The sequence below is a fragment of the Propithecus coquereli genome, unplaced genomic scaffold, assembly GCF_000956105.1.
Source record: "Propithecus coquereli isolate 6110/MARCELLA unplaced genomic scaffold, Pcoq_1.0 Scaffold11, whole genome shotgun sequence".
Taxonomy (NCBI): Eukaryota; Metazoa; Chordata; class Mammalia; order Primates; family Indriidae; genus Propithecus; species Propithecus coquereli.
The window spans coordinates 9,592,343-9,619,460 of record NW_012134969.1 but is presented as its reverse complement, the minus strand read 5'-3'; the positions used below and the strand labels follow the sequence as shown (position 1 = coordinate 9,619,460).

Here is a 27,118-nt window from a genome sequence, read left to right as displayed (position 1 = left end):
GTAGAGACATCGCCGGCAGAGACGGCCATCGCCAGCTTCCTCTCTGTGCTGTCTTGTGATTCAAAGCAGATTCCGCTCCACTTTTTTAAAAGGGGAGCACATTACTGCTGGAGACCCACAAGAACAGGAGTGAGCAAGGAAACGTGCCACAGTCTGATACGACAGCCTGTGAGTGAGAAGCCCATCCGAGGTGAGCCGTGGCGGGGATTTGGTCTTGGGAGCCCAGGGACGTCAAGGTCTGATTGCAGGACGTTACAGGAGCTGCCAGAGCACTGGGACTTGAGGCTTTCACAAATGACAAATGGCCCTGGGCTGGGACCTGCTAACCCCAGACACACACACACACACACACACACACACACACACACACACATACACACACACACAACACACACCATGTATCGGATCATCCAAGCACTGCATTTGTGCTCACCTGCAGGGAGGAAGGGTTGGAAAAAGAGGATGCTTTGCTTTTCCATCTTAGGCCTGTATCCAAAAACAAGCACCGTCAAGCCCAGTGGCCTTGCTTGCAAACTTCTTTAGGAAGTGACCTTTGCACTAGGCCTCTCTCACATCAATCTGGGGTGATAACCACAGTTTGACAACTTAGCAAAAATTGCCACTGGCTGCATGCATGGCACGGTCACTGCAAACACGTTTTGTTTTGCCTTTGTCTTCTTGCCTTACTTTTTAGCTAATGCTCTGTTCCTTGGAAGGTACATTTCTATGGTAGGGGCTGTCATTGTGAAGGCGTCCTTTTTCATGAGAATAATTCACATCACAAGAATTCTGATATTCTAGGTACGATTAGCTTGTATCAATATTTTAATGCACAGAGGTGTTCTCAGTATCTTATATACCACTCATAGAAGACCGGGATTTGAGTCGCAGCCCTGTTTCTTTCCCCACGTGAAGGAGTCACTGAGCCCTCAATCATCATCTGTATAGTTGAAATATAATAGCAGCTACCCAGTGAGATTGTTGGAATGATTACCGGACAATGTACGAAATCCTTTTTAACATGGTAGATACTTATTTTTTATCATTATTATTATTCCTGATAGACATGGCACAGCTATAAACTAGCTAAATACTAAGAAAGATGAGTAGAATTACTTCTTACATTTTTTTCCCCAACATAATGGCTTACTTCTGATCTGACCAGGGCCTTGCCAGAGTCACACGTCTAGTAAGTGACAGAAGCCAGTCCTCCAGCCCACGATTTGGCTTTCAAAAGGATCACAGTGAGTATTTCGAATGCTGACCCAGCAGGAAACAGTGACGTGGCCTGGGCAGGTGGGACTGGGGGTGGGCAACCAAGACAGCGCAGCCCTGCCCAGCCCCTGAAAACAGAGCCGGCATCTCTGTCCTCTGGGGATGCGACCCTCTCTCACCAGCGCCAGCATCCCACCTCACCTGCTTCTCTCCCCTCTGAACCGCAGGAACGCGCCAGCCTCCATGCCGCCCCTCCTGGTCGCCCTCTTCCTCCTTCACTCCTGCTTCCCTCAGGGAGATGGCCACCTCCGTGAAGGCCTGACATTGCTGAAGACAGAGTTTGCACTTCGCCTCTACCAGAGCGTGGCAGCAGGTAGAAACGGGACGAACTTTGTCATCTCTCCTGCTGGCGTGTCCCTCCCCCTGGAGATCCTGCAGTTTGGAGCCGAAGGGCGCACTGGCCGGCAGCTGGCAGACGCCCTGGGCTACACCGTGCAAGGTAAGGGCCTGCTCATGCTCACACTCACACTCAATCTCCTGCTCAGGCTCCCTGAGAGGTGGGGAGCTCAGCTCCCAGTTGCATGTGCGTAGCGAAGAGTGACCACCTGGTAGGACTGCCACAGAAGGCATTCGGACTTCGGAATGGTGGTTAGCCTCGATTTGGAAGGTTCCCCTCTAACCTCACAGGTTCCCTGGCAATGTTTCAGTGTCAGGCTGGAGTACGGTAGTGTGATCACAGCTCACTACAGCCTCAAACTCCTGGGCTCAGGCGATCCTCCCGCCTCAGCCTCCCAAAGTGCGGGGACTACAGGCACATGTCACCACACCCAGCTAAATTTTTTAGTTTTTATAGAGACAGGGTCTTGCTTGTTGTCTAGGCTGGTCTCGAACGCCTGGCCTCAAGAACTCCTCCTGCCTTGGCCTCCCAGAGTGCTGGGATTACAAGTGTGAGCCACCACACCTGGCCTCACACACCCTTTTATAACGCTTCCTAGGTGCCAGGCAGTAGTTCAAGCACCCAACAAACATGAATTGAATTAATTGTCACAACTACCCGATTGGGGCTGCTAATTTTATTAGCACCCCTATTTTAGAGATGAGCAAACAGGCTCGGAGAGTTGAGGCGACTTGCTCAGGGTTCCACAGCCCATGAGCAGCAGGGCCAGGACTCAAGCCCAAGCTGCCTGGCTCCAGAGCCCATGCTTTTGACCAACTTGCTTTTGTAAATCTGTGACTTCTAGCTACTTCCAGATCTGCCAGCTTAATTCTATGGATTATGTATTTTAGAACAGCTCTGCCAGCAGCAGCTAGAGTCTCTCGAATGCCAGGCCAGCTTTGCCTGGCCCGCACATGGGGCCTCAGCTCAACGCCTGGCCGCAGTACCAACCTACCAGCTACAGGCTGAGACAGACACTCACACACGTAATTTTCACCTTCCTAGACAAGAATCTAGGAACCCAGAAAATTCAGCAAAAAAGGAGGCTATGAGCTCCAAGAGCCCACGTTCATTTCAAGAATGAAGCTATCCTGAGCAGGGTCTTCCCACCCTGTGGGCAGGCAGGGCAGTGAAGCCCCACTACCTACAACTGGGTGACACTGAGCAAGTTTACTGATTTATCTGGTCCTCTGCCCCACATCTATAAAATGGGACAACAATAGCACTTAATTCACAGGGTTGTCCAAAGCATTCAATGTGATCAGGAATGGAGAGCGTTGAGCACAATGTCTGCGAACGCAGTCATTTTCAGTATTCTTCATTCTGGTAATGCACACTCTGAAGGGTCTGGAAAGCTCTTCCCGTGCAAATGGGCATGGACAAACGAGGCTTAGACAGAGAAAAGATTTCACACAAAAATTTACTTCAAGCCAATTTACTCTGCTGTTTTAACGTTTCTGGCCAAAAGAATGCTGGTTCCTCTGGTGCAGAGAGGGTGGGAAGATAGAGAGGGGAGCTCTATGACCATTCATAAGGTCATGCTACACTATGAACCAGGACAATATGTCAATTCTCTTCTGCAGACAATCAACATTCTACAAGAATGTGATCCTAGAAGTACATATGACCTTCCTCAATAGAGTCAAGTCTGATTATGTTTTTCATTCATTTCTTTTTTCACTACAATAAAAAATGCAAGCACTTAAGTTAGGCTATAATTTGTGAGATCTCTATTCTGAGTCAGTTTTTGGCAGTTGTGGATTTTAGGGGCCAGCTGGGCCAGCTTTGGTAGTAGAACGTTTGTGGACAACTGACGTGTGCCTGATACTGTGGTCTGCAGCCTGGTGGCTGGGGGCCCTGGCTGGGGTTCATTCTGGGTTCCCCTGACCCTGCCAGAGGACATTAGCCAGGTAACTCAGGGGTCTGCTGCTGCCTCCTGGCTTGGCCTCTGCAACAAAAAGGGTATCAGAGTGGACAGATTCTAAAGCAAGTGACAGATTCATCCCAATGAGAGTGAGCTGGGGCCAGATGGTGCAGGAAGAGGCACCCAGCATTGTGTCTCACAGGGAGGGTTTATGAGCAGCTGCAGGGCTGTGCTTAAGAGAGAGGAGAGTTGAGGAGAAGGAGGGAAGGCCGAATTCCAGTGACAGCCTGCACAGCAAGGGGACTTCACTTCTGGAAACACCCAGTTTGCATGTGTCAGAGGTGGGAGGCTTGGGGTACTCGACTGTGTTCAGACTCATCGGCGGTCAGAAGGCCTCGTTCCAGCTACGGGATGCCCGTGGGAGGATAAGGGTGTAGCTTATGAATAACAGCTGAAAACAAAATCCACTATTGATTATGGAGAGAAGGAAGCAATCTCCTGTATAAATAGAGAGTAAATAAATACAAGTCCTGCTGCACCACCCAAGAAGGTGGATGCTATGGACTCTCTCAAATGCTTATTATTTCCTCAACATTCTTGCAGTTTCTCACTGACATTAATAATGCGAGCTGTCTGCTGGGTCTTAGGGAGACGAGGAAGGGAGGAGTTCTCACCTTTCCTCCGCATTTCTCAAATTGAAAACACAGTTCTGAAAGAGGCTGCATCCAAATGTCACTCAGGTTCACGACATGCAGTTGTGGGGATGGATTTAAGGCCCCTGTATGAACTATATTGACAGTGCAACATCCCGGCCACCACCCATCATTGTCACTTACGACATTGCACATAAATCTCTGACTTTGTAAGTATTTGAAACCCCGTCACCCTGTGCATTGGAGCTGCTGTTTTCCCAGCCCTAGAACCTCTACCCTAGAACTCGTCAATGTTCCTGAGTGAGGAAGCTGGCGAAGAATAGTCTCTGGGCCTGGACAGGGTGTGGCCCGTGTTTCTCTATTTGACCCCATCACAGCCTGATTGCTTTCAGATCTGGCATGGTTTCTTCCCAAGTTTTAGTCTGTGGATCCAGTCTGAATCCTGAGCAGATTAGCTATGACTTTTCAGACTGACTAAATATGGTGGGTGAACCTTATGAAACCAGAGGGGAGCTGCTGGGGTCCCTTTGCGATGCAACGAGCCGCCTCCTTTCACTCACCATCGTCTACTTACCCCAACTCCTTTCTCACAGACCAAAAGGTGAAAGACTTCTTGCATGCCGTGTATGCCACACTACCCAACTGCAGCCAAGGTGCCGAGATGGAGCTGGCCTGCAGCCTTTTTGTGCAAGTGGGAACGCCGCTGTCCCCCTGCTTTGTGGAGCAGGTCTCCTGGTGGGCCAACAGCAGCCTGGAGCCAGCCAACCTCAGCGAGCCCAACGCCACCACCATCCCGGCCAACGCAGGGGCCTCCAGACAGACTGCAGGTAAAAGACACCCATCCACTTCCACGAGGCTAAGGTTAGAGGGCTGCAAAGGCAGCGTATCGCCTGTCACTTGTCAGAAGCCATGGGTGCTTGATGGCAGTGGGAATTTGTTCTGCTGGGAGACTCCACCCTAGAGTGACACGTTCTGTGAAGCAGCCAAAGCTGATCTGTGGCTCCCTTCTGCCTCTCCTACCACCGTGCCCTCCCACACACACACGCACACACACACACACACACACGCATATACACGCTCACACGCGCACACACACGAGCACACAGACACACAGAGGTGGCTCCTCGAGCCTCCCGTCTCCACGTGGACCGTGCAGGCTTTGTCCGTGCAACTGTCCCCCAGGTGACTTCCCACTGAGCTCTGCTCTCAGCTGCGATTAATCCCTGGCAACGGGAAAATGCAGTGGGAGCCAAAAAAGTGGCTTCTTAGGAATTTAGGCTAAGGAAATAATTCACGAGAAGAAAAAGTCATATGCAATGAGACGTTTAGCCCAGTGTTACTGATGAAAGAGACTCATACAAACAGCCTAACTGTCCGGCTACTAGGGATGACTTAGTGAAGCACAGCACCCGCATATTATGCGGTTGTAATTATTATTAAAGACGATGAAAATCGTTAACATTTACTGTGTTTAATTAATTTATTTAGCACTGCTCCAAGTTTATTATCTCAGTTCGCCTTCACACTAATCCTAGGAGGTAGGTGCTAGTACTGCGCCCATTTTGCAAAAAGAGAAACTGAGGCACAGAGGGTTCAACTTCCTGCCCAGGGTCCACAAAGCCAGGATTCTGCCCCAGTGGTCTGGCTCCAGTGTCCTTGATAATTACAAAAGCTACACAGATATGGACAACAGTCAAGACCTAACGTGTTTAAAAAACAGAATAGAAAGTGGTTGTACATTATGATTGAACTGAAAACAATATATATGTGTGGATAAGGAGAGCAGAGTTAAAACCCCCAAATTAAGATCTTTTTTGATAAGGTTCTCTCTCTTTCTCTCTCTCTGTTTTACCATGTCTTTTTAATTTTCTTTAAAATGTTTAATTTCCTGTGTCAGCTTCTTGTGTCACTCAGAGCAGAGTGTGGAGCCAGGCTGCTGGGTTCAAACCCAGGGTTTCTATCTTGTGTAACTGGGTGGATGGTGGCTTCACTCCTCAGGAGTATGTGACCTTGGCCAACCTCTCTGAGCCTCAATTCCCTCATCTGTGAAATGGGAGATAACAATAGAACTGTTGGGAGGAGTTGGCGGGAATTTGTCAAAGCAGGTAGAACAGAGCCTAGCACAAGGTATGTGCTTATTAAACAAATAAAGGGCTGGGACAAGAACTGTCCCTTTATGGGTAGACTGTCTGCTCCTCTTTCTGGTTATACACAAAATTTTAACTGCAGCCCTCCAAACGCCATGCCCTGAACGTTGCGTAGGCGAAGCTTAGCAAGAGATGCCTCTCAGCGGTGGGGCAGTGGGCAGGCTGGGGTGACACTCTGGTGCATCCCCATCACAGCACCTAGTGGCTCCAGGGGTCTGCCTGGGGAGGGAATGTCTAATGATTCCTGTGAAATGGCCCCAGACAGAATCAGAGGAGCACCCCAATCTGTTCAGGAAAGAATAAAAAGCGTGGTCTTCAGCAACAGCTGGTTATAAACACATGCCGATTCACAGTAACAGAGAGTAGTAAGTAGGCTACAAACCCAACTTCAGAGACACCTCCCTGCCCGCCAATGCGGGCGTGCAGGTGTCAGGGACCCAGTCTGAGTCCTCACTTTCCATTCCTCCCCTTATGCCTTCTCCAGCAAGGAGTTGGGAGCAGCTCCTGTGGTTTTTGGCCCCTGGTAGCTGTTTAAAAATTAAACATTTTTTTTTTAATTGCAAAGACACAGTAAAACAAAGAAAGAGAGAGAAAACACCTTATCAAAAAAGACCTTAATTTTTGCATTTGAACTCTGCACTCCTTGTCCACACACAAAGAGTTCAGTTCAATCCGAGTGTACATTAACCCCCTTGCTTTCCGGCTTGCAGGTGAGGGCCCAGTGGGCTCACCGGGGGAGCAGGTGGGTGCAACCTCGGCGCAGCTGGCGCTCGTCAGCACCATGTCCTTCCAAGGCACTTGGCGGAAGAGGTTCTCCCCCACAGACACAAAGCTCCTGCCTTTCACCTGTGCCCACGGCCTGGTCCTCCAGGTCCCCATGATGCACCAAACGGCCGAGGTCAACTACGGTGAGCCCCTCCCCGCTGGCTGGTGGAAAGGAGAGGAAGCCTGGGCAGGAAGGCAGGAGGGAGGAGGCCAGTCCCTGCTCATGAAGATGGGGATGTGTTTCCACGGGGTCCACCTGCTAGACCGAGCCTGTGGCGGGAGGAAAGATGGCGGCGGCGGGGAGGGGCGGTGTGCTGGGAGACGTCAGGGATGGGCTTTGGACCGCGTGCTCCCACACGACAGTGAGGACACAGGCATGGAAGAGAAACCCACTTCCACGCTTGACATTTCCTTCTGCACGTAGTAAAGGAGGGGTTCATGAGAATCCAAAACCATTGGGACCAACCTGCCTGCCCTGGCAGGCGCATGGCCTGGGATTGGACTGGTTGCCCCTTTGAGGCAGGAGTGCCCCCTTATATGTACAGGTGTCACTTTTCAAGGTCTCAGTTACCCATAAGTGAAAATAGTAAAATTCCAGAAATAAACATTTCTGAAGTTTTATATTGTGCACTGTTCTGAGTAGCATGATGAAATCTCTCACTGTCCTGCTCTGTCCCAACCCCACCCGGGACGTGAACCATTGCCTTGTCCAGCGCCTCGACGCTGTCTATGTTACCCACTCACAAGCCATGTAGCAGCTGTCTCTTATCAGACCAAAAAAACCAGTATATATAGGGTTTGGTCCACAGGGGGTCTTGGAACAAGTTCCCTGAGGCTAGAGGGGACTATATATATGGTTCTCCCATGTGCCATTGTCCCTACCATGCCCAGCCATTTGCAGGGCCTCTGACTTGGGCCCTCAGATTCTAGGTCTTAGGATCAGAAAAAGTGAGCGTATCACCCAACAGACTTTGGCTTCAAACTGCCTCCCAAGGGCGAGGTGCATGCCCCATTCTGTTGTATCCAGCTCCGAGCGCCAGCCTCTGCCAGGGCTGGCACTGCGCGGTTGCCCTGGCTCCTGAGACAGAGCTCATCCCTGACCCACTGAACCCCCAGGTCAGTTCCAGGATGCTGCAGGCCATCAGGTGGGGGTGCTGGAGCTGCCTTACCTGGGAAGTGCGGCAAGTCTGTTCCTGGTGCTGCCCCGTGACAAAGACGTCCCCCTGGGTCACATTGAGCCACACCTCACAGCCAGCATCATCCGCCTCTGGACCACCAGCCTGAGGAGAGCCAGGATGGACGTGTTCCTCCCCAGGTGAGCAGCTGCATCCCCCTGCAGGGTGCTCTGAGGCCGGCAGTGAGAGGGGCTTGCATTGAACCCAGGTAGTGTGACGTTAGGGTCTGTCCCTAACCACTGGGCTGACTGATCTAATGTACCCCTAGAGGTTAGGCCAAGGGGAAGTGACCCTAGAGTTTGAGTCCACGTCAGAGTCACTGCTGACTAGCTCACGGCACAGACTGAAACGAACTAATTTCCTGGGGCCTTCGCTAGGCCAGACTGGAGCTCCCAGGCCCCCTGATCTGGCCTCCGGCCACAACTAGTTTTCAGGGCAGGGGAGGAAGCGCAGTGAGGTTCCTTTGTAGGAATGTGCCCCAAGTCTTATCCCATCCTAAGGGTATACAGCTGTCATTTTTCCAAAACCAAGATGGCTTATGTAATTGAGCAAAGACAGATATAATTCTGATCAGAAGCCAAATTAAGGCATAAACATTTGAGACTTTAAGTTTCTGTGCAGAGGGTTCTCATTCTTTCTAAATGGAGGTAAATCCTCCTTTAAGAAATACCAGTAGGTACAAACACAAATTTCCAAAAAGTTAAAGGATGGCCCTTGATTTTGCTTTTCCAAAGCAAAATGATTAGCTTAACTCATTACTTTTAAACAGCATTCCTCTCAGGACTGCCTTAAGTGATGAGCTTCTCTGGTACATTTGAAATCAGAGTAAATTGATAATCCATTTGTAGACCAGCATTAAGCAAGGAACGTTGTCCAGGGCTCATTTTCAGCACGTGAATTCTTCGTGCTGCTGCCCACTCGCTGCCTTGGCCCTCCTCCACCGCCCGGGGCCTTGGCAGTGCTCCTCTGAGGAGTTAAAAATAAGTCCATGCACTGGAAGGAAACTTACGACTGGAAGAAAACATACAAAGAGAGACCCAGCGAGTTAAGGGCCAAGGTCTAAAGTGGGATCTGGCATAGCCCAGAGCAAAAGGTGAACTTAACTCTGAGGTAAAGTCTATCTCTCAAAACTAAAACCCCAAATCAAAGCACAAAGACTGGCTATTTCAACAGATGTCTCTGCATGGAGCAGATGCAACGGTGATCTCCCTGTTACATTTGAGAGAAGCTCAGCAAGGGAAGGGAGAGGAGCTTTCGATGTCAAAAGTAGAGAGAAAATGCAGGCTGTGTAGGCATTTGCCACGGTCTCTCTGGGTTCGGGAGGCAAGGCTGGCCTCCTCCTGGAGCAGCTGGGGTAGGAAGAAGCCCCAGCGAAATACCCAGCTCCACCCCTCCGATTCTGTGTCAAACCCTGGAGCGGTGATCTGACAAACATCGGAGGGCAGGGAAGGAGCAGAAAGGCAGGGATCTTAGTAACACAACTACTAGTTAATACTTGACCTCGTTCTGATTCTTTTTTTTTTTTAAATCTCTCTAAGACTATCAAACCTGCTGTCCAACAAGGATAGATATTTTCAAGAAAATGAGCCTATTTCACAAGCAAAACTAACCAAGAAAAAAAAAAAAAAAACAGCTAGCTTTAAATCCACTAGAGAGAATACAAAAAGAAGTAAAAATTGTTTTAAGGTCTAGATTTAGGTATAAACTTTGAATCATGGTAGACACAAAGTCAGCTTTTGGGCAAAAATTTACGTCTAGTTCTCTCAACTCATTCATTCATCATTTGCTATTTCCTGCTCTGTAGTCAGCTTGTACTTTTCATTTATGATGTCTAGCTTCCAACGTAACCTTTACTTATAAAGAAATAAAATAAAATGCATAGGGACTGTTAGTCTTCATTAGGGACATTTAGCATACTAAAGAAATAATCAGGAAAACTAAGAATGAGTGTTAAGAGTCATTTATAGCCGTAAACATATAATGCCCCACAAGAAAGACTAATAATGTCGAATACATGTTTAATGAATAAAATACTTGGTTATTAGGTCAACATAGTAAGAAGCAGACCATGAGCATTTTTTATGTTACATATGACATGTGTGTGTATTTTTAACCCACCAGAGCTCCCATATGCAGAATGCTTTGCCCTCCCTCCAAGGAATTGCTGTTTATCATCTTGTGGTTTATGCTTTTCTAAGGGAGTTTCTTTCTTTTTTAAAAATTTGAGATGTAATTCATATACCATAAGATTCACTTTTTAAAGCACACAATTCACAAAGTCGTGCAACCATCACTACTCATCTAATTCCAGAATATTTTTGGCACCTCAAAAAGAAACCTCATACCCATTAGCAGGCACTCCCCATTTCCTTCCCCCCAGCCCCTGACAACCACCAATCTGCTTTGGCCACGTATAGATTTGCCTATTCTGGACATTTAATGTAAATGAACTTCTACAATATGTGGCCTTTTGTGTCTGGCTTCTTAGACTAATGCTCTCAAGGTTCATAATAACATGAATCATTACTTCAATCCTTTTTATGGCTGAATAATATTCCACTGTATGAATATACTACAGTTTGTTTACCCATTCATCAATTCATAGCTGTCTGGGTGCCAAGAAATTTTTTGGCTCATGTGCACATTTTCATGTGGATATATATTTTCAATTATCTTGGGTGTATACCTAAGAATAGAATTACTGGATCACATGGTAACTCTACATTTTACATTTTGAGTAACTGCCAGACTGTTTTCCAAGTGACTGCACCATTTTACATTCCCACCAGCAATGTGTGGAGTCCAATTTCTCCACATCCTTGCCAACACTAGTTAGTGTCCATCTTTTTAATTATAGCCACTCTCGTTCATGTGAAGTGGTATCTTACTGTGGCTTTCATCTGCATTTTCGTAATGACTAATGATGTAAAGCATCTTTCCACGTCCTTCTTAGCTATTTATATATCCTTTTTGGAGAAATGTCTATTTCAGATCCTTTGCCCATTTTTAAATTGGTTGTCTTTTTATTGTTGAATTATAATAGTTCTTCATTTATTATGGATACTAGTCCCTTATCAGATATATGATTTGTAAATCTCTTCTCCCATTATGTGGGTTTTCTTTTCACTTTTCTGATGGTGTCTTCTGAAACACAAAAGTTGTTAATTTAGATGAAGTTCCATTAATCTATTTTTTCTTTTGTTTCTTGTGCTTTTGATGTCATGTCTATGAAACCATTGCCTAACCAAGGTCACAAAGATTTATGTCTATAGTTTTCATAAGCATTTTATAGGTTTAACTCTTATATTTAGGTCTTTAATCCATTGAATTAATTATTATGTATGGTGTAAGGTAGAGGGCCAACCTCATTCTTTTGCATGTGTCTATTCATTTGTCCCAATACCATTTGCTATAAAGACTATTCTTTCCCCCATTGAATTTTCTTGGCATCCTTTTCAAAATCAATTGCCCATAAATGTATGAGTTCATTTCTGGACTCTCAATTCTATTCCGTAGGCATAAATGTCTATACTTTTGCCAGTACCACACAGTCTTGATTACTGTAGCTTCATGGTGAGTTTAGAAATCAGAAACTGTGAGTCCTACAACTTTGTTCTTCTTTTTCAAGATCATTTTAGCTATTCTGGACCCCTTGCATTTCCATATGGATTTTAGTATCAGCTTGTCAATTTCTGCCAAAAAGGCAGGAGGGATTTAGATAGGGATTGTGTTGAATCTGTAGATCAATTTGGGGAGCATTGCTTTCTAACAAGAGTAAGTGTTCCAAGTCATGAACTCAGGATGTCTTTCCTTTTATGTAGATCTTTGTTTCTTTCAACCATGTTTTGTCGTTTTCAATGTACAAGTCTTGCCCTTCTTTTGTTAAATTTATTTCTAAGTATCTTATTCCATTTGATGCTATTGTAAATGGAATTGTTTTCCCAATTTCATTTTCAAATCGTTCACTGCTAGTGTATAGAAACACAATTAATTTTTGTGTCTTGATCTTATATGCTGCCACCTTGATGAATTCATTTATTAGCTCTAATGGATTCTTTAGGATTTTTCATATATAACACCAAGTTATCTGTGAATAGAGATGGATTTACTTCTAGTTTCTAATCTAGATGACTTCTCTTTCTCTTTCTCATGTCATTGCCCTGCCCACCCTTTGATACAATGTGAAATAGAAGTGCTCAGAGTGGACATCCTTGTCTTGTTCCTGAGAGTAGGGAGAAAGCTTTCAGTTTTTCACTATAAAGTGTGCTGCTGCTAGCTGTGGGTTTTTTGTAGACGCCCTTCATCAAGTCGGCAAATCCCAGGTTTGTTGAGTGTTTGATATTTGTCCATTTTTCATCATGAAAGGGTGATGGATTTTGTCAAATGGTTTTTCTGCACCTATTGAGATGGTCATGTGGCCTTTTTCCTTTATTCTATTAATATGGTATGTTATATTAATTGATTTTCATATGTTGAACCCATCTTGCATTCCTGGGATAAATCCCACTTGGTCATGGTGGGATTTATATGGTGCTGGATTCAATTTAGTAGCATTTTGTTGAAGATTTTGCATCTGTATTACAAGGGATATTGGTCTGTAGGTTTTTTTTTTTTTCTTGCAATATCCTTGTCTGGTTTTCGTAAAGGGTGGGTTTTTTTTTCCACTCAAGCTATTTTTGTAGAATTTCTTCTGCATCTGCCTTTATAGCTATACAAGACAATCACTCTAATCTTTATAGTCATACCTCACTTTTACTGCTGTTTTTAGCTTACTAAAAATAATATTATCCAGTTTTATCACCCACCATAATCACCAAATTTGGTTTCAAACAGCCCTTAACTCTTTCTCAATATCATGGGGAGACAACAGTAAAATCACAATGTAAGAGCATGGACTGTGCTGGGGCTTATTCTGAGCACTTTACAAGGATTATTTCATCTGATCTTCACAACCTGTGAACAAGCACTATTGTTATGCTCGTTTCACAAATGAGTACACTGAGGCAGAAAGAGGCAAAGGAACTTGCCCCAGAGGTAAAGTAGTAACTAGTTCCTCAGCTAAATAAGAGGCCGAGCCAGGATTCAAACTCAGGCACTGGAGTCCCAAGTTCATGCTCTTAACCACTGTTTCATCATTTTGAGGTTTCAAAAAAGATGAGTTTTCAGGACTTAAGAAAATTTCATAAGAGATGGTCCAAAAATTTTTTGAGAAATGTCAGCATCCTTGGAGAAAGCACCTTTCTTTCTTGGAAACTATTCTGAAGATTCAAAACACACCTTTATGAGAAAGTCTGATACTTTTGTTTAAAATATTGGTCACATCATCTTGTGTAGCAGTGAAGACCTTTGATATTAAATGGTCTTGTCGAGTATTTTTACTTTCCTGCAAATGCTGCGTTATTTATAGAAAAAGACCATCTAAATTCCATTTTGAACTTTTTTATTTTCAAAGAAAAATAATAGCAGCTGCCCTTTTAAAGGATCCTTCAACAGTAAATTTATAAATGCCTTGCCCTTGGGGAAATATTATAAAATTGGTGTGCTGATTCTTTTTGCTCACAGGGCTTACGAGGAAAACCAAGGTTTTAAGTTGCATTCCTTTCTGCTGTGCAGCAAAGGCACACATTGTACATAGCCAATGTGAGAATTTATCTTACCCAATATAAACACTCTATTGAGGATTAGTCAACAACTCCTTTTCTGCACCTACTATGTGTGAGATGCCACACGAGATGGAAGGTAGCAAAGTGTAGATCAGCAGTCCTCAACCTTTTTGGCAACCACAGACCAGTTCCATGGAAGACGATTTTTCCATGGACAGGACGGACAGTGTGGGGGTTGGGGGACTTGGGGTTTGGGAGGCAGTGTTTGCTCACCTGCCACTCACCTCCTGCTATGGCCCAGTTCCTAAGTTTCATGGAAGACAATTTTTCCATTGGATGGGGAGGCAGAGCTCGGGTGGTGATGCATGGCCCAGTTCCTGACAGGCACGGACTGGAACCAGGCCATGGCCCAGGGGTTGGACACCACAGGTGTAGATGATCAGAGGATGGGTTTGATTGGAATTGAAGTCCATCACTCACTCATTGTGTCATCTTGGGCAAGGTTTTTAAACTCATTTAAGTCTCAATTTTTCCATCTGTAAAATGAGGATAATAATAACATATGAAAATGAAATAATATAATCCATATAAAGCTCTTATCACAGTGCCTCACACAATATAAGCACTCATTAAATATTAATTCTTATTAAGAAATAAAATGAATTGGGATAGCCTCTCTTCTTGGGGAGTTTACAATATCATAAATAATGGTAATAGGAAGCAGAATGTTCTATACATCCTAAGAGTAGAACTAAGAGTTGATGGGGCTTTGGGAACCAAGCCAATGGTCACAAAACAGCTGGAGAGAAGAGGAGGGGGTAACAATTGAAAAATGGATAATAATTAAAAGACAATCAAAGGAAATGGGAAGGACTTGGAAGGAACAGTGTGAACAAAGGACAGAGGGAGCAAAGAGCCATGGGTGGTCAGATTAGTGGGTGGGTGGGGTTGATGGGAAGGAGCAATGGAAGATCAAGCTGGAAATGAACCTGCTGGAGCCTGATGCCCAAGTTAGGGACTTTAGGAAAGTCTATTGAATGAGAATTTTAAATGAAAGTTGATGGTTTGTTTTTGCTTTTCAGATTTAGGATCCAAAATCAATTCAACTTAAAAAGTATTTTAAATTCTTGGGGAGTCACTGATCTTTTTGATCCACTCAAAGCCAACTTGAAAGGAATTTCAGGTACAAAACAGTTCTTCTTCCAAACTTTTTGGCATTGTGTTTGGGGCTGTTTTATCATACTTTGATTAAGGGTTCCCACTGTTTTTCCAGAGTCGTTAGTGGTAAACACAGTTAACATTGTGTAAAAGCATAAAGAAAGTGCTTTGTTTCACCTAAGAGTGTGTTGCTTCTGATAAGTCAAATGTGGGTTAGACTTTCTGGGGAAGGACATTTCTTGAGACCTTCAAGCACGGTTTTGGGAGACCACCTTCACAGTGTGGTCAATGGCCATAGGACACAGCAAAGTCAGCTCCCTCTGCCCATCACGACTTGGAGGGCACCAGAGACACTGGTGCCGCTATAGCACGCTTTGTCCCAACCTCCTGCTGTCCAGCCAGCCTCATGGTCACCCTTTGTTTCTACTTCCCTCCCTTCCTTATACTTCAGTCCTCTTCTAACACGCTAGCCTTGAAACTGTCCCTCATCTATCCACTTTCCTTTCTTCAATTACCCATGCTCCTGTAGCCTTGCTTAAAATGTTCTCCCTCCCAGTATCCATATTGAATTTCTTAGTTGACATGCTACTACCGATCAATAGGAGCTGTGTTTGCCTGTGATCTGATAGGGGACTTATATCAAATATAAAAGGGGAGTGGAATACCAGAACCTATGTTCCAGAATCCTCTCAGGACGTCATTGGCTAAACTACTGCCAATGCAAAGGTTCAGGTTTGTTTCTACTCCAGATAGTAAATTATCTGTGCAAAGATGACACTGTAGCTGGTATTTTCATTGGCCTTGACATTTCCCTTACCTGATGAGCTTGAAAATCATTATTTTGAATGTGAGAACATCATATTGCAGAGTTTCCTAAAGCGTTGCTCAGAATCTTTCTTCTTAGGCAATCACAGAAAAAAAAAAAAAATGAGATTTTGACCCATGAGAGAATTCTTGGCTTGGGCTTCAGATGTGACCAGACAGATTGACTGACAGAGTTTCTTATCAAATAAAACACTGGAGGAAGGATCTATTCTAGGGTGTTTAAAATGCACCAGCACTATATTCATTGCCTAAGCAAGCAAAGAGAGAAGCAAAACAATAGTTGAGCTTGGGCATAGTGCCCACGACAATGCTTGGCATCCAGTTAGATACCCAATAAATATTGTGGACTTGGTAGAATGACTCAACAAGAAACTTTCCCTAGTGACATTGCAGGGAAAGGAGGACTACTGGAGTGAAAAGAGCAGAGGGCAAGGAAAGAGCAAGGGATACAGAACTTAAGTGCATTCTATCTCTGATAACGTGTGCAATCCAATCATAGCATCTTTTTGTGATTCCAGAGCTCAGCCATGACATCCCTGTTGTTGATGGCACTTCTATTCGTCTTTTGATCATGTTAGTTCAGAACTTTAGGGCCATTCTTGACCTTTTCTTCCACACTACTATATTTAATTAATCACTATGGCCCACTTCATAACCCTTAAATCTCTCTTCTTTTGTGTCCTAGAAATACATCCTAAAATGCCATCAATCTTGTGTCCTCAAACAGGACTGATCTGAACCCACACTGTGGAACTCCCCTGTTGGTAAAGACTTCCAAGGTCCATAAGCTCCTCTGACAAGATCTAATAAGCACATGCTTTTTTTGAAACCTAATCTCTTTTTTTCTAATGCAATTCAAGTCTCCTTATATTCGTTCAAACCAGCAGAAATATAGGCTCATGGATCTGGCTTATTCAATAATTACCAGGCAGTTACCACACACCAAGTGTGCAGCTTGCATGGGTGTTTCCTACTGACAAAACATGCCAGCATTATAACCTTCTCCCATGAAGTTTTTTTCCTCTAAAGCAGCAGTCAGCAAACCACAGCCCACCGCCTGCTTTTATAAGTAAAGTTTTATTGTAACACAGCTACTCCCGTGCATTTACAAATTATCTGTGGCTGCTTTCCTGCTACAATAGCAGGGTTGAGTAGTTGGGACAGAAACCACGTGGCCTGCAGTGGTTAAAATACTTCATATCTGGCCCTTTATAAAAAAAGTTTGCCAACTAAAATATTGCTCTCCAATGCTCTTCTTTAAACATAATCGAGAGACTAATCACTTCTGTGTCCAAGTGGGCTTTTGACATTATTCTAGAAACAAGGACACCAAATCTCTCCAAGAAGTGGTTTCTTCATTCCTAAAATGGGGGTAGCCATCCTCCACCTCACACCTTAATTGTAGAAACAGTTAACATAGCACAGCATCAGCTGAGACCTCGCCAGTGATCAGAAAATGCTGGCCTCCCTCCGCCAGTTACGAGGGGTTACCAAGCAGTTTTGAGCTTTTGATGGAAGCCCAACCACCACAGGAACTTTTGGCTTTTGGGTTCCAAAGCCCGGAAACATTTTACTCAAGTTCTCCTTTCCCATTTAAGAGTCATTTGTCTCTTCCTTCTTCACATCAAATCGTTTTTTTTGCTGCCTGAAGAATTCGCTCAATTGGAAAAAAAAGGGGGGGGGAAGAACTCCCTATCATTTCAAGGCCCAACTGAACTCAGGGTATAATTTCCCCCCCAGACTCCTTGACCCTAGTTGTTAAGAAGCTTCTAAGAGTATAGCCATAGGACACAGCAAACTCACCCTCCCTCCACCCATCACAACTAGGAGCGTGAAATTTCAGTTTCACTCACACTGAAGATACCAGCTAAAGATGCATCAGCGGGCTTTGATAGAGACCTTCCAGTCTCTAATCCAAGAAATATTTCTTGTGCACAAACTTGAAACTTTGAAGAAACTATCTTGTTCTTGGCTTTTGTAAGTGGGTAATCAGTTCCAATCTCTGCTCTATGTAACTATGACTTAAATGAGCAAACCACCCCGAGTGGTTCGGTTGAGTATGTAAATTAACTATGCCACATCAGACGTCTGGTCAGAGCTGCAATAGAAAGAGGTGAGGAGTGGGCTAGGGGAGATGGGTGGAGGAAGGAAGTAACCACAGCCTGGTTTCAAAGGCCATCTCAGATGCTTCTTAGCACTTCACCTCTAGATCCCCGGCTGAGTGCTACTTCTCTCTCTCACGTGTGTGCATACACGTGTACACATATACACATCCCGCCCCACATCTTTTAGCAACTAAGTGACAACAAGGTATGTTTATCTTGCATTATGAGAAGCTGAGGATCAAATGTAGGGACACTGATTTATATTTTGTAAATCTTGTGTTCACACAATGTCATGTTATGAAGATGCAAACCTTTTGAGAGTATGACCAACCACACACAAAGAATAATGGTCTCCACTAACAATGAGGAAGGAGGCACTGAAACAGTCTTTTGGCTGAGACTTGCAGAAGACCCACTCTATGCTATGCCCTTATGGTTTTACAGACACCAATCAACATTTTCTTACAAGTGAAATCAGGTTAAAGAACGTTAAGATAGCTTCTTTTATGGGGAAAAGAAACAAATGGACAGTGTGAGGGCTGTCTATTACTAATTCATCCAATATTTAGTAAACATAAATGTGTACCAAGCATTATTATGCAAGTTGCGCAAAGAAACATTTAAAATGAACAAGACATCCTTTCTGCATTCAAGGAGATAACAGTCTAAAAAGGGAGGTAAATACCTATAGAAGATGTTAATGGAAGAAGAGCAGAGATTATGCCAGGAAACGGTTTAGGAAGAAACTTGCCCCTTTCCTTTGGATATTGAATGTAATGTAGGAGCAAATAAGTTTATGGTGGACTACAGTTTCCCAAAGTATGTCCCGCAGGATGCTAATCTGGTAAATTTGGGGACAGAGGATGGTGTGGGTGGTTCCATGGTTAAGCGCTATGTATTGTAATCCTCCTGTAGAGATTCACCACAAATGCTAGCAAATTGGCAGGTCTGTCTCCTACTAAGAACAAAAGTGCAAAAATGTTTAACTTGCATCACCCACATTGAATTAGTCATGGAAGCCTTTTTACAGAATGCCACCTATAAACAATCTTGAGAACAAATTTTTGGGAACGGAGGTTATATGCCCCTTGATGGCTCTAAGCAGCTGTCAACACTTCAGGGAAGGAGAAAAAAAACCAGGAGAACCCCTTTGTGCTTGACTTGTGCTTGATGAGTAATATTTCAATAGCTACTAAACAAAAAACTCAGTCAATAGGAATCTGTAATATAAGATTAAGAGGAAAAAAACAAACCCAGAGATGACTCCCAAATTCTCATTTATATCACACATGTTGGCCTTTTGAAATGTCAACTCTTACCAGAGATAAAATTTAATAGCTGCTGATGCTGAGTCATGCCAGGCTATGGGTCTTGGCTTAATGGTGTGCAAACATATAAATGTCAATTATCAGACCACTTCTGTAGTCTGATGAGAAAAACTACTGAAATTCTTTGGTTGTGATTTCAAACAAATGAAATAGCCCACCCCATCTAATTGAAGACTCATTCATATCAATTGGTCCCATTTCTCACACTGTGCCGAGGTGCCTAAACTACCACAGACACACCTGAACACAGACACGTATAACCAAATTTTTGCTGATAAGGAGTTTCACAGTGAACATCTGCTCATTTCCTCAACATTCGTTTAAAATGTTCAGACACCATCCTAAATAGTAACGAAGCCACAGAGATTAGTAGAACCTTCTCATGACTGTCAAAGCAGCATTCTTTATCCATAACCTTCTCTCTGTAATTTTGGCACTGCATTTCAGTTTGTTCCCTGAGCTAGTAAGAGAGGCTAATTACTGATAGAGAATTTTTTTTTTCCTCAAAGATCCTACAGAAAAAGACCAAATGCTAAAACAAATCAGATTCTTCACTGGTTTTAGGACAAGTGATGCCACGTGAATGTTTCCATTGATTTTTCCCTTCCTCTGGTCCTCACCTGTCCCTTCACTGATGCTGAAAAATAACCATTCCTTATAGTGAATATAGTTTCTTCTGGTTCTAAACATTAAGTCTTTCACTCTATACTGTGTCATCAAGTACCATTTCATCTTTGGAGAGTTGTTTAACAATGGTTAATAGTTAAATTACAAACGTCTGTCAGTTCCTCTAAGCTATCACTCATAGTTCTATTTGCTAAGCTTTTGTCTTTGAAACTGTTAGCACACAGATAATTATACTAACCTCTCATTCTCTTTGCAGATTCTAGCCCATGAGACAAGCTAATTGAATAACTGGTATAACCTGAGCATACAGAATGCAGTCATGCAATATTAGGCACATTTTTAATACACTGAATTGTGCCTCTTAATAAAGCCCATAATATAAACCTGTGACTTGTCATTTAAAAGTGGCTCTTAAAATGCAGTCTAAGAAAGCAGTCAAGGAAAATCAACTCAGAAGCTTTCTGAAAATAATACCTGGGCTACAGATTCTGTATTTTAACACCCACCTTGGCAATTTTTATGACCACTGAGGTTTTAGAAATACTGGCTAAAGGAAGAGTTTTTAAGTAGATATCATTTTTGAAAATTAACCATTGAAAAGATGAGGCAGTACTCTGAATATTACTTTGGGAGAGATGACATAAATTTAACAAATTAAGGTTTTGAAAGTTGTATAAAACATTGAACCTTAAGAATTTTCCAAGCAAATAATTTCTCCCCAGCTATATAATAAGCGGAATTGGATACTCAAATTTTGTAAGAATTCTTTTAAAATATACTGAAGTCCTTATCTAAATATATTGAGAAATGTAAATAAGCAATTCACATTTTTGTCATTTCCTGGGGTTAGGCCAAGATGGCTTTTATGTTTCTGAAGCGATCCACAATGCCAAGATTGAGGTTTTAGAGGAAGGCACCAAGGCATCTGCAGCTACAGGTATGTTCCTAAAGGGAAGTATCCAGTCACACCACCCGTATATAACTTTGTTAAATTTATCCAGTTGAATCTTCACACTTCTAAACCTTTCCATTTAAAACCCCAAGTTCAGCTGTGGTACAGAATTTTTTAAAAAAGAAATACTAACAGAAGGCAAAAAGGTTTTGGAAAGTAATGGGTGAACGGAGATACCATTTTGAAAAGGATTTGTATCATCATCCCATAAACAAGGAATAGAGTCATTCTGAAAATTAACTTTAATAAAACATTTATTCCATGGAGTATGTTGAAAATAGGAGACAGGCTTGGCTAAGTGGCATCTTTTCTCTTCAATTGTCCCATTGGCACCCCCATCACAACAGTAAACAAATGTCATTAGGATGCTTTGATGTCTTCAAAAATTATGGGATATAACTGACTTCATATCCAATTTAAATAGAGATTTTCTTTTAAACTAACTAAAAATGCAATGAGATTCTTGTATTGTTTATCTTTCCTGTAGCTCTGTTGCTACTGAAAAGGTCTCGGATTCCCGTTTTTAAAGCAGATCGGCCATTCATCTTTTTCCTGAGAGAACCCCATACAGGTACTACAGTATTTTTTGACAGGATTCAGATAAATATTTATCAGTGTCTAACAACAAGGGTTCATTTGTCCACTACAGACTAAAACAAGCATTCCTTCTAGCTGTTTCTACGGTGCTTCAGAAGTTTCCCAGTTGCTGTGTCTTGTGTGCTGAGAAAGGGGACTATTTCATAATTACCAAGGAAACTATCATCCTCCATGCTTTTTGCCTTCTTGTTCTCTCAGCTTATTTGTAATTAATGTAGATTTTTTAAAAATTCAGGTTCTACTTCTGGAGAGACTTAGAAAAATTGCAAAAGTATTATAAAATAAATAATAAACCTTGCCTCTTTTTTTTCAGTTGTCCCTTAGCTTTTGTGTCATTTTGGAAATTAGGTAGGTTCTTCCAGTCACTAGAGTATAACAGAGTAGTCCTCTAGTGACTCTAGGAAGCTAGTGAATGCATCTGGATTCCTATACTGTTCTTCTGTTGATCTTTCTCAAAAATCAAATGTTTAAGCCCCACTATACAACCTTATCTTAATCCAAAGATGGTATGGTACAGGCAAGACCTTAGTACACCAGAAGGACATGCAGATGTCCTTTAAGCTTCAACACAACATTGAACAAAGTCTTTAAACTATTCCTCTTAACGTTCCTCCTCCCCCTCTGACAATTACTTTTCAGCCTAGGAAAGAAAAGAGATTCTCAGTAAATAGTTGTTGGCAAGTCTAAACAGTGTATTAAAGAGAAATAGGATGGAGCAAGACTAATAAAATCAAGCAAAGGTGGATCTACTTTAACTAAACATCAGGCATTACTTTTATTTATGGAGAGAAAAAAAGTCAAAAGTTAGAATAATGAAAATTACGCATAGTTTTACACAAATTGTTAAGGAAATACTGTCAACATCATTTTATCTGAGAATCATTTGCATACTGCTGTAACTTTTGCTAAAAATCAAAGGAACATTTTTTTTTGTGACAAAAAGGATGAAAATCATTCACTAGAAAATAATCTATTTGGGGATTACTTGGGGAGAAAAAAGTCCATCAACAGAATATATCCTCCTCGTATTTCACCATGATCATCCCAACCCCGTATCAATTAGATGAAAGTGTCACTTATCACTCAGAACAGGTAGCAAAGAGTCCTTTCTTAGGAAGGATACATGTCAAAAAATGAAAGATAAAAAAAGGACAGGTTCTACTCCCTCAAGAAACAAAGAGACAGTACTAAATCAGCAGAAAGGTGATTGCCAAAAGCTGGTAGCCAATAAAGGTTGGTAACTGCATAAAAGTGATGAAAATCCTTGAGCTAGGAAAGACACACCACTATTTCAATGGTATGAGTTTTCAGAACTGCTTTAGTAATCAGAATGAAAACATAAGGGTAATCCAAAACCAGTTCCCCAATCCGACGCAAATAGAAGCAGAGTTCTTGTGAATTTATTTACCTTTCTGGGAAGTACTTGCCCACACATCACATGGCAAAGTGGCTATTCTTCTGGTGACACTTATTGAAGAGATTAGAATTGAGTCTCAGCCTTCACTTCTCCAAACTAACAAATTTCACTGATAAGAGCAACTGATGAACAAGTGAGACACATAGGGGAACATTAAGAAAAGTGATCTAAAAACCTCAAGATTAAACTTTCCGAGAATGTTTGTCCAGCCTGAAGTCATTCGATGACCTAAGGGGCCTAAAAGACATGATATTCCACCCCCCTGCCACCACAGATATATTCTCTTTCCCTTTCCTGACAAGAATTCTATGATAAATATTTCACTAATTTAACCATTTGCATTTTAAAACTGAGGGAGATGGGATATTACGCTTTAGTTTTGATGGGTTTCAAATCTCGTGACTAGGTTCCGGGACAGGTGTAAAGAGTATAGTGGCAGAGAGACAAACGACAAAAAAAGAAGACAGAACAAACTGCTACTTCCCAACTCCTTCAGGGTTCATTCTGGAAAATGTATTAAAAGGTCAAGGGTCTAAAGGATTTCTACTTCATGAGCAACTTGTGAAATGGAAATAAGAACTTTGTGATAAGGAAAGCTGCTAAATATTGGAATAGACTCAATCTCTTTCCTAGATACTCTTGTTAAGTATGATTTTTTATCTGAATGACTTCTAATCCCTCCTATTAATCTCAGAATCTAAATATATATAATTTAAGAGCAGACAATATATTCTGGATTTTGTGTAACTTGTTGAATTTAGCAATGTTGACTATAGGCAGTTACCTTAACAATTCCATTTATTAAATGATATCCTGCTTTATTTAAAGGTATTTTTGTAGAAATAAGCAAGTTTTAAAGAATTGCATATGAAAATACCATATAACGTTATGTTAAATTTTTCTTTTTCTTAACAGGGTTTGTCTTCAGTATTGGGAGAGTTTCAAATCCCCTAAATTAGCAGATCTCGAGCATGTTCTCCACTTTCATCGCTGCTTTTCTTCATAAAAAGTTGTATCTTCATTTTGCTACTCTTAAAATTAAAAAAAAATGTTCTGATACATTGTAAAAAGGGTATATGATTTTCAATATTATAAACCTAAAAATACTTCTATTTTATTAAGTTTCTGTTGCCCTCTCTTAATCCAAATCTATTTTAACCTTTTCTACTGGCTACCCCACTCCCAACCCCCTAAAAGGCACAGCTGTGATCTATGAATGGTGAGTGAGTCAGGCCATAGGATCACTTCCTCAGTAAGGATACACTAGACCATGTTGGATTGAGGGTGGAGAACGAATAGTGTTGGTTTTCCTTATCCTGTGTAACTCAAAGGGGATGCAAATTGAACAAAGTCTTCTTAAATGTTTCCTTTCCATTTAGCTTCTAAATGAAATTGAGAGTTTAAGTGTGAGAACAGCAGAACAAAACAAAGAGATCCTTTTGAATCCTCAATTAGTTGTAGACATTTGTAGGCATGGTACCAAGCTGCTAAAGGCTGGACATTTCAGAGTATACAGTGTACCCCAAACTTACCACTCCCTAACAGCTTCAATTTAGTGCCTGCCACCCACAATCTTAGTGAGAAAGGAAAAGGGGTTGAAGGGAAGTAAGGAAACCAATAATGTCCAAAGTTGTCTGCTTTTGAAACAGCTTTTAACGTGTCTGCCTGTCTGCCACAGACATAGTAATTCCCATTATCTAGGCAAAAATGGGAGTATGTTGGTGTGGCCAGCAAAAACTACAAACATATAGTTAAAAGACAATGCAGATTATGTAACATGTAATTACAGTTAGGTTTAACAAATATGAACTTCAAGTGGTGTATTTTTCCAATGCTAAAAAGCAAGGCCTTTAAAATTCCATTATCTTAGGATTTTTTTAAATGATTACTTTAAATGTGATTATTTCCTAAACCACACAAGAGTAAAATAGAGCATTTATTGATGGAATAACAAAAGTGCTTTTCTTAAATATTCTTCAAAATACATTTGTACAACTTACAATAATATATCCAAAATAACTGTATATACAAAACATTACCTAGTTTTAATGTATGTGCTTTTTTCCCCAAAAATTACAAAGTAACTTCTTTTTAATTTTTTTTGGCAAAGTTCAACCTTAACAGAGGTGACAATTTTAAAGGTTGGTTTAAGAAAATAGAACCTGAGGGAAATTGACACGCAAGAGTCAATGACAAGCAAGAGATTTGGAGGAATATTTTTAGTTTGTTAAATAAAAATGTTTTTTAGAGTGATAGTTTTCACATTACAAAAATAAACCAAAATGAAGAAAAGGTCACTGTAAAATGATGGAAAAAGGATCTGTAGACTTGCTTTTAGTATTTCAAATAGCCAACAACGCATGTCAAAAAAAACGAATCCAAGATCACAACAGTCTTGTATTTACTTTGTATTTGGAGAAGATAGTGAAATAAGTGGCCACATTCTATTTTCTTTTAATTGCTATTAATATGGTTGATCTGATTGGCTCTTCGATGAATTTCATCCAAGAAGTTCTCCAGTTGTTCTATTAGCATTCGCTTTTTAAACCTGTATGAAAAAATAATAGCACTCTTAATTACTTTTTAATGGACACTAGTGTAATTTTTTAAAAATGACAGAAAAATTGCTTCGGGAAGATTTTTCTCATGAAATGAAAATGGAAAAAAAAAAATCAACATTCTATGACATATAAAATCTGCCGGAAGATTAGTAAATTATTGTACCAGTACAGTATTCTCGTTTGTCCCTAAAACACATACTCTAGGCCTAGACAATGGGAAAGAGGTTGTTCCTTTCACAACCAAAAAAAAAAACACTAATATATGCACAGGTTGTAAATACTCTAGCAAAATCTGGGCTTCTATATCAATTACTCCAATAGCTTCTTCTCATGCTCTTTGAAAGTTAAATGTTGAAAAGAATGTGGGCAAAGTATAAATATTAGATATAATCCCCCACAAAATGGAAGGAGAAATAAGCTAGCAAATCAAAGATAACTACACATCTATAATACAGGATATAGCAAGCAGTTAAAGTTCAAGTAGCAATTTTTAAAACTTTTCAATAATAAATATAGGTAGACTAAAATTGTATTAATCAACAGAAAGATTAATACTGCTGATGCTTTCTAGAATATTCAAAAATACTGTACATTCTATTCCTACTTCCTCTCTACTTGAAAGCTAATACGAACAGCCACCACCATAGTAGTATACAACTCTCTAAAAGGTGGCTGAAGTGGAGTGCAGGTGCCAGGAATATAGTTAAATCCATGAGGAGGTTGAAGCTGACAGAACATTATCGTAAAGAACAGAACAAGTTAAATACTCAAAATTATATGAAAAGTTATGGCCTTGTCTTGATCCTTCAAAGTGGTCTATGCTCTGGCCACCCCCTTTCCCCCCAAATTAACTGCTTTATCTAAAATCTTTATTTGTAGCATGGAAGAGAGAGGGGGACAAATTAAAGGGTGGGTATAGTTTACATTTGGATAGTCAGATAAGATAAACCCTAAGTTTTCTTATAATACCAAAATTCTAAGTCTTGAAGGAAAAATAAAAAATGCTTTAACTCATACAACTATGCTTTCCAGTTGATTGCACTTTATAGTTATCACTTACAACCTAGGCCATGTTGAATTCTTTATATAGTTGTCCCTCAGTGTCCACGGGGGACTGGTTCCAGGACACTCGATACCAAAATCCACGAATACTCCATCTCTTACATTGTATAAAATGGCACAGTATTTGCATATAACCTACCCATATCCTCCCATAGTCTTTAATCTCTAGATTACTTATAAAACCTAATACAGTGTAAATGCTATGTAAATAATTGTTACACTGTATTGTTTAGGGAATAATGACAAGAAAAAAAACTCTGTACACGTTCAGTACAGATACAATCATCCATCCATTTTTCTCTCTCGAATACATTCAATCTGTAGTTGGCTGAATCCATAGATGTGGAACCCAGAAATACAGAAGGGCAGTCATTAGATTAAGGCCCATTTGTTTAACTCTGGTCCTCTTAATTATATGTCTTTACATGTAAAAATGAACTACATTTACATATTGCCTTTCTTAGTTATTTCTAATCACCAATTAATATTAATATATAAAAAGAAAAATTAAAAGCTGTAAAATATAAAGTCTCCCAAAAACTACAGAGAGGATGAAACAAGAATTATGCAAGTATACAGTAATTTTCAGGGAGAAAGTTCTGTAATTTCTGAAGATTTCTATAGGGCT

The 27,118-nt window shown here is 41.5% G+C and overlaps 2 protein-coding genes across 2 annotated transcripts in view; one reads left to right on the top strand and one right to left on the bottom strand.

Moving 5' to 3' along the window:
* The first annotated feature begins 1,458 nt into the window (after positions 1–1,458).
* On the top strand, positions 1,459–21,507 carry SERPINE3 (serpin peptidase inhibitor, clade E (nexin, plasminogen activator inhibitor type 1), member 3). Its single transcript, XM_012648433.1, has 7 exons — positions 1,459–1,714; positions 4,762–4,995; positions 7,026–7,223; positions 8,197–8,395; positions 14,941–15,041; positions 20,752–20,838; positions 21,341–21,507. The coding sequence occupies exons 1-7, from the start codon at positions 1,459–1,461 to the stop codon at positions 21,505–21,507; spliced, it is 1,242 nt and encodes a 413-aa protein (XP_012503887.1).
* Positions 21,508–25,071: 3,564 nt separating this feature from the next.
* The window catches only part of LOC105814247 (integrator complex subunit 6), a 29,180-nt gene continuing 27,133 nt past the window's right edge, over positions 25,072–27,118 (bottom strand). Inside the window, exon 14 of the mRNA XM_012649146.1 lies at positions 25,072–25,415. Coding sequence (XP_012504600.1) covers positions 25,322–25,415 — 94 coding nt within the window. The 3' untranslated portion in view covers positions 25,072–25,321. The remainder of the gene's footprint in view (positions 25,416–27,118) is intronic.

Coding starts and splice junctions, on each gene's coding strand:
- SERPINE3 (XM_012648433.1), top strand. CDS start 1,459: ATGCCGCCCCTCCTGGTCGCCCTCTTCCTCCTTCACTCCTGCTTCCCT. Junction 1,715..4,761: donor CCTGGGCTACACCGTGCAAG/GTAAGGGCCTGC, acceptor CCTTTCTCACAG/ACCAAAAGGTGAAAGACTTC. Junction 15,042..20,751: donor CAACTTGAAAGGAATTTCAG/GTACAAAACAGT, acceptor TCCTGGGGTTAG/GCCAAGATGGCTTTTATGTT.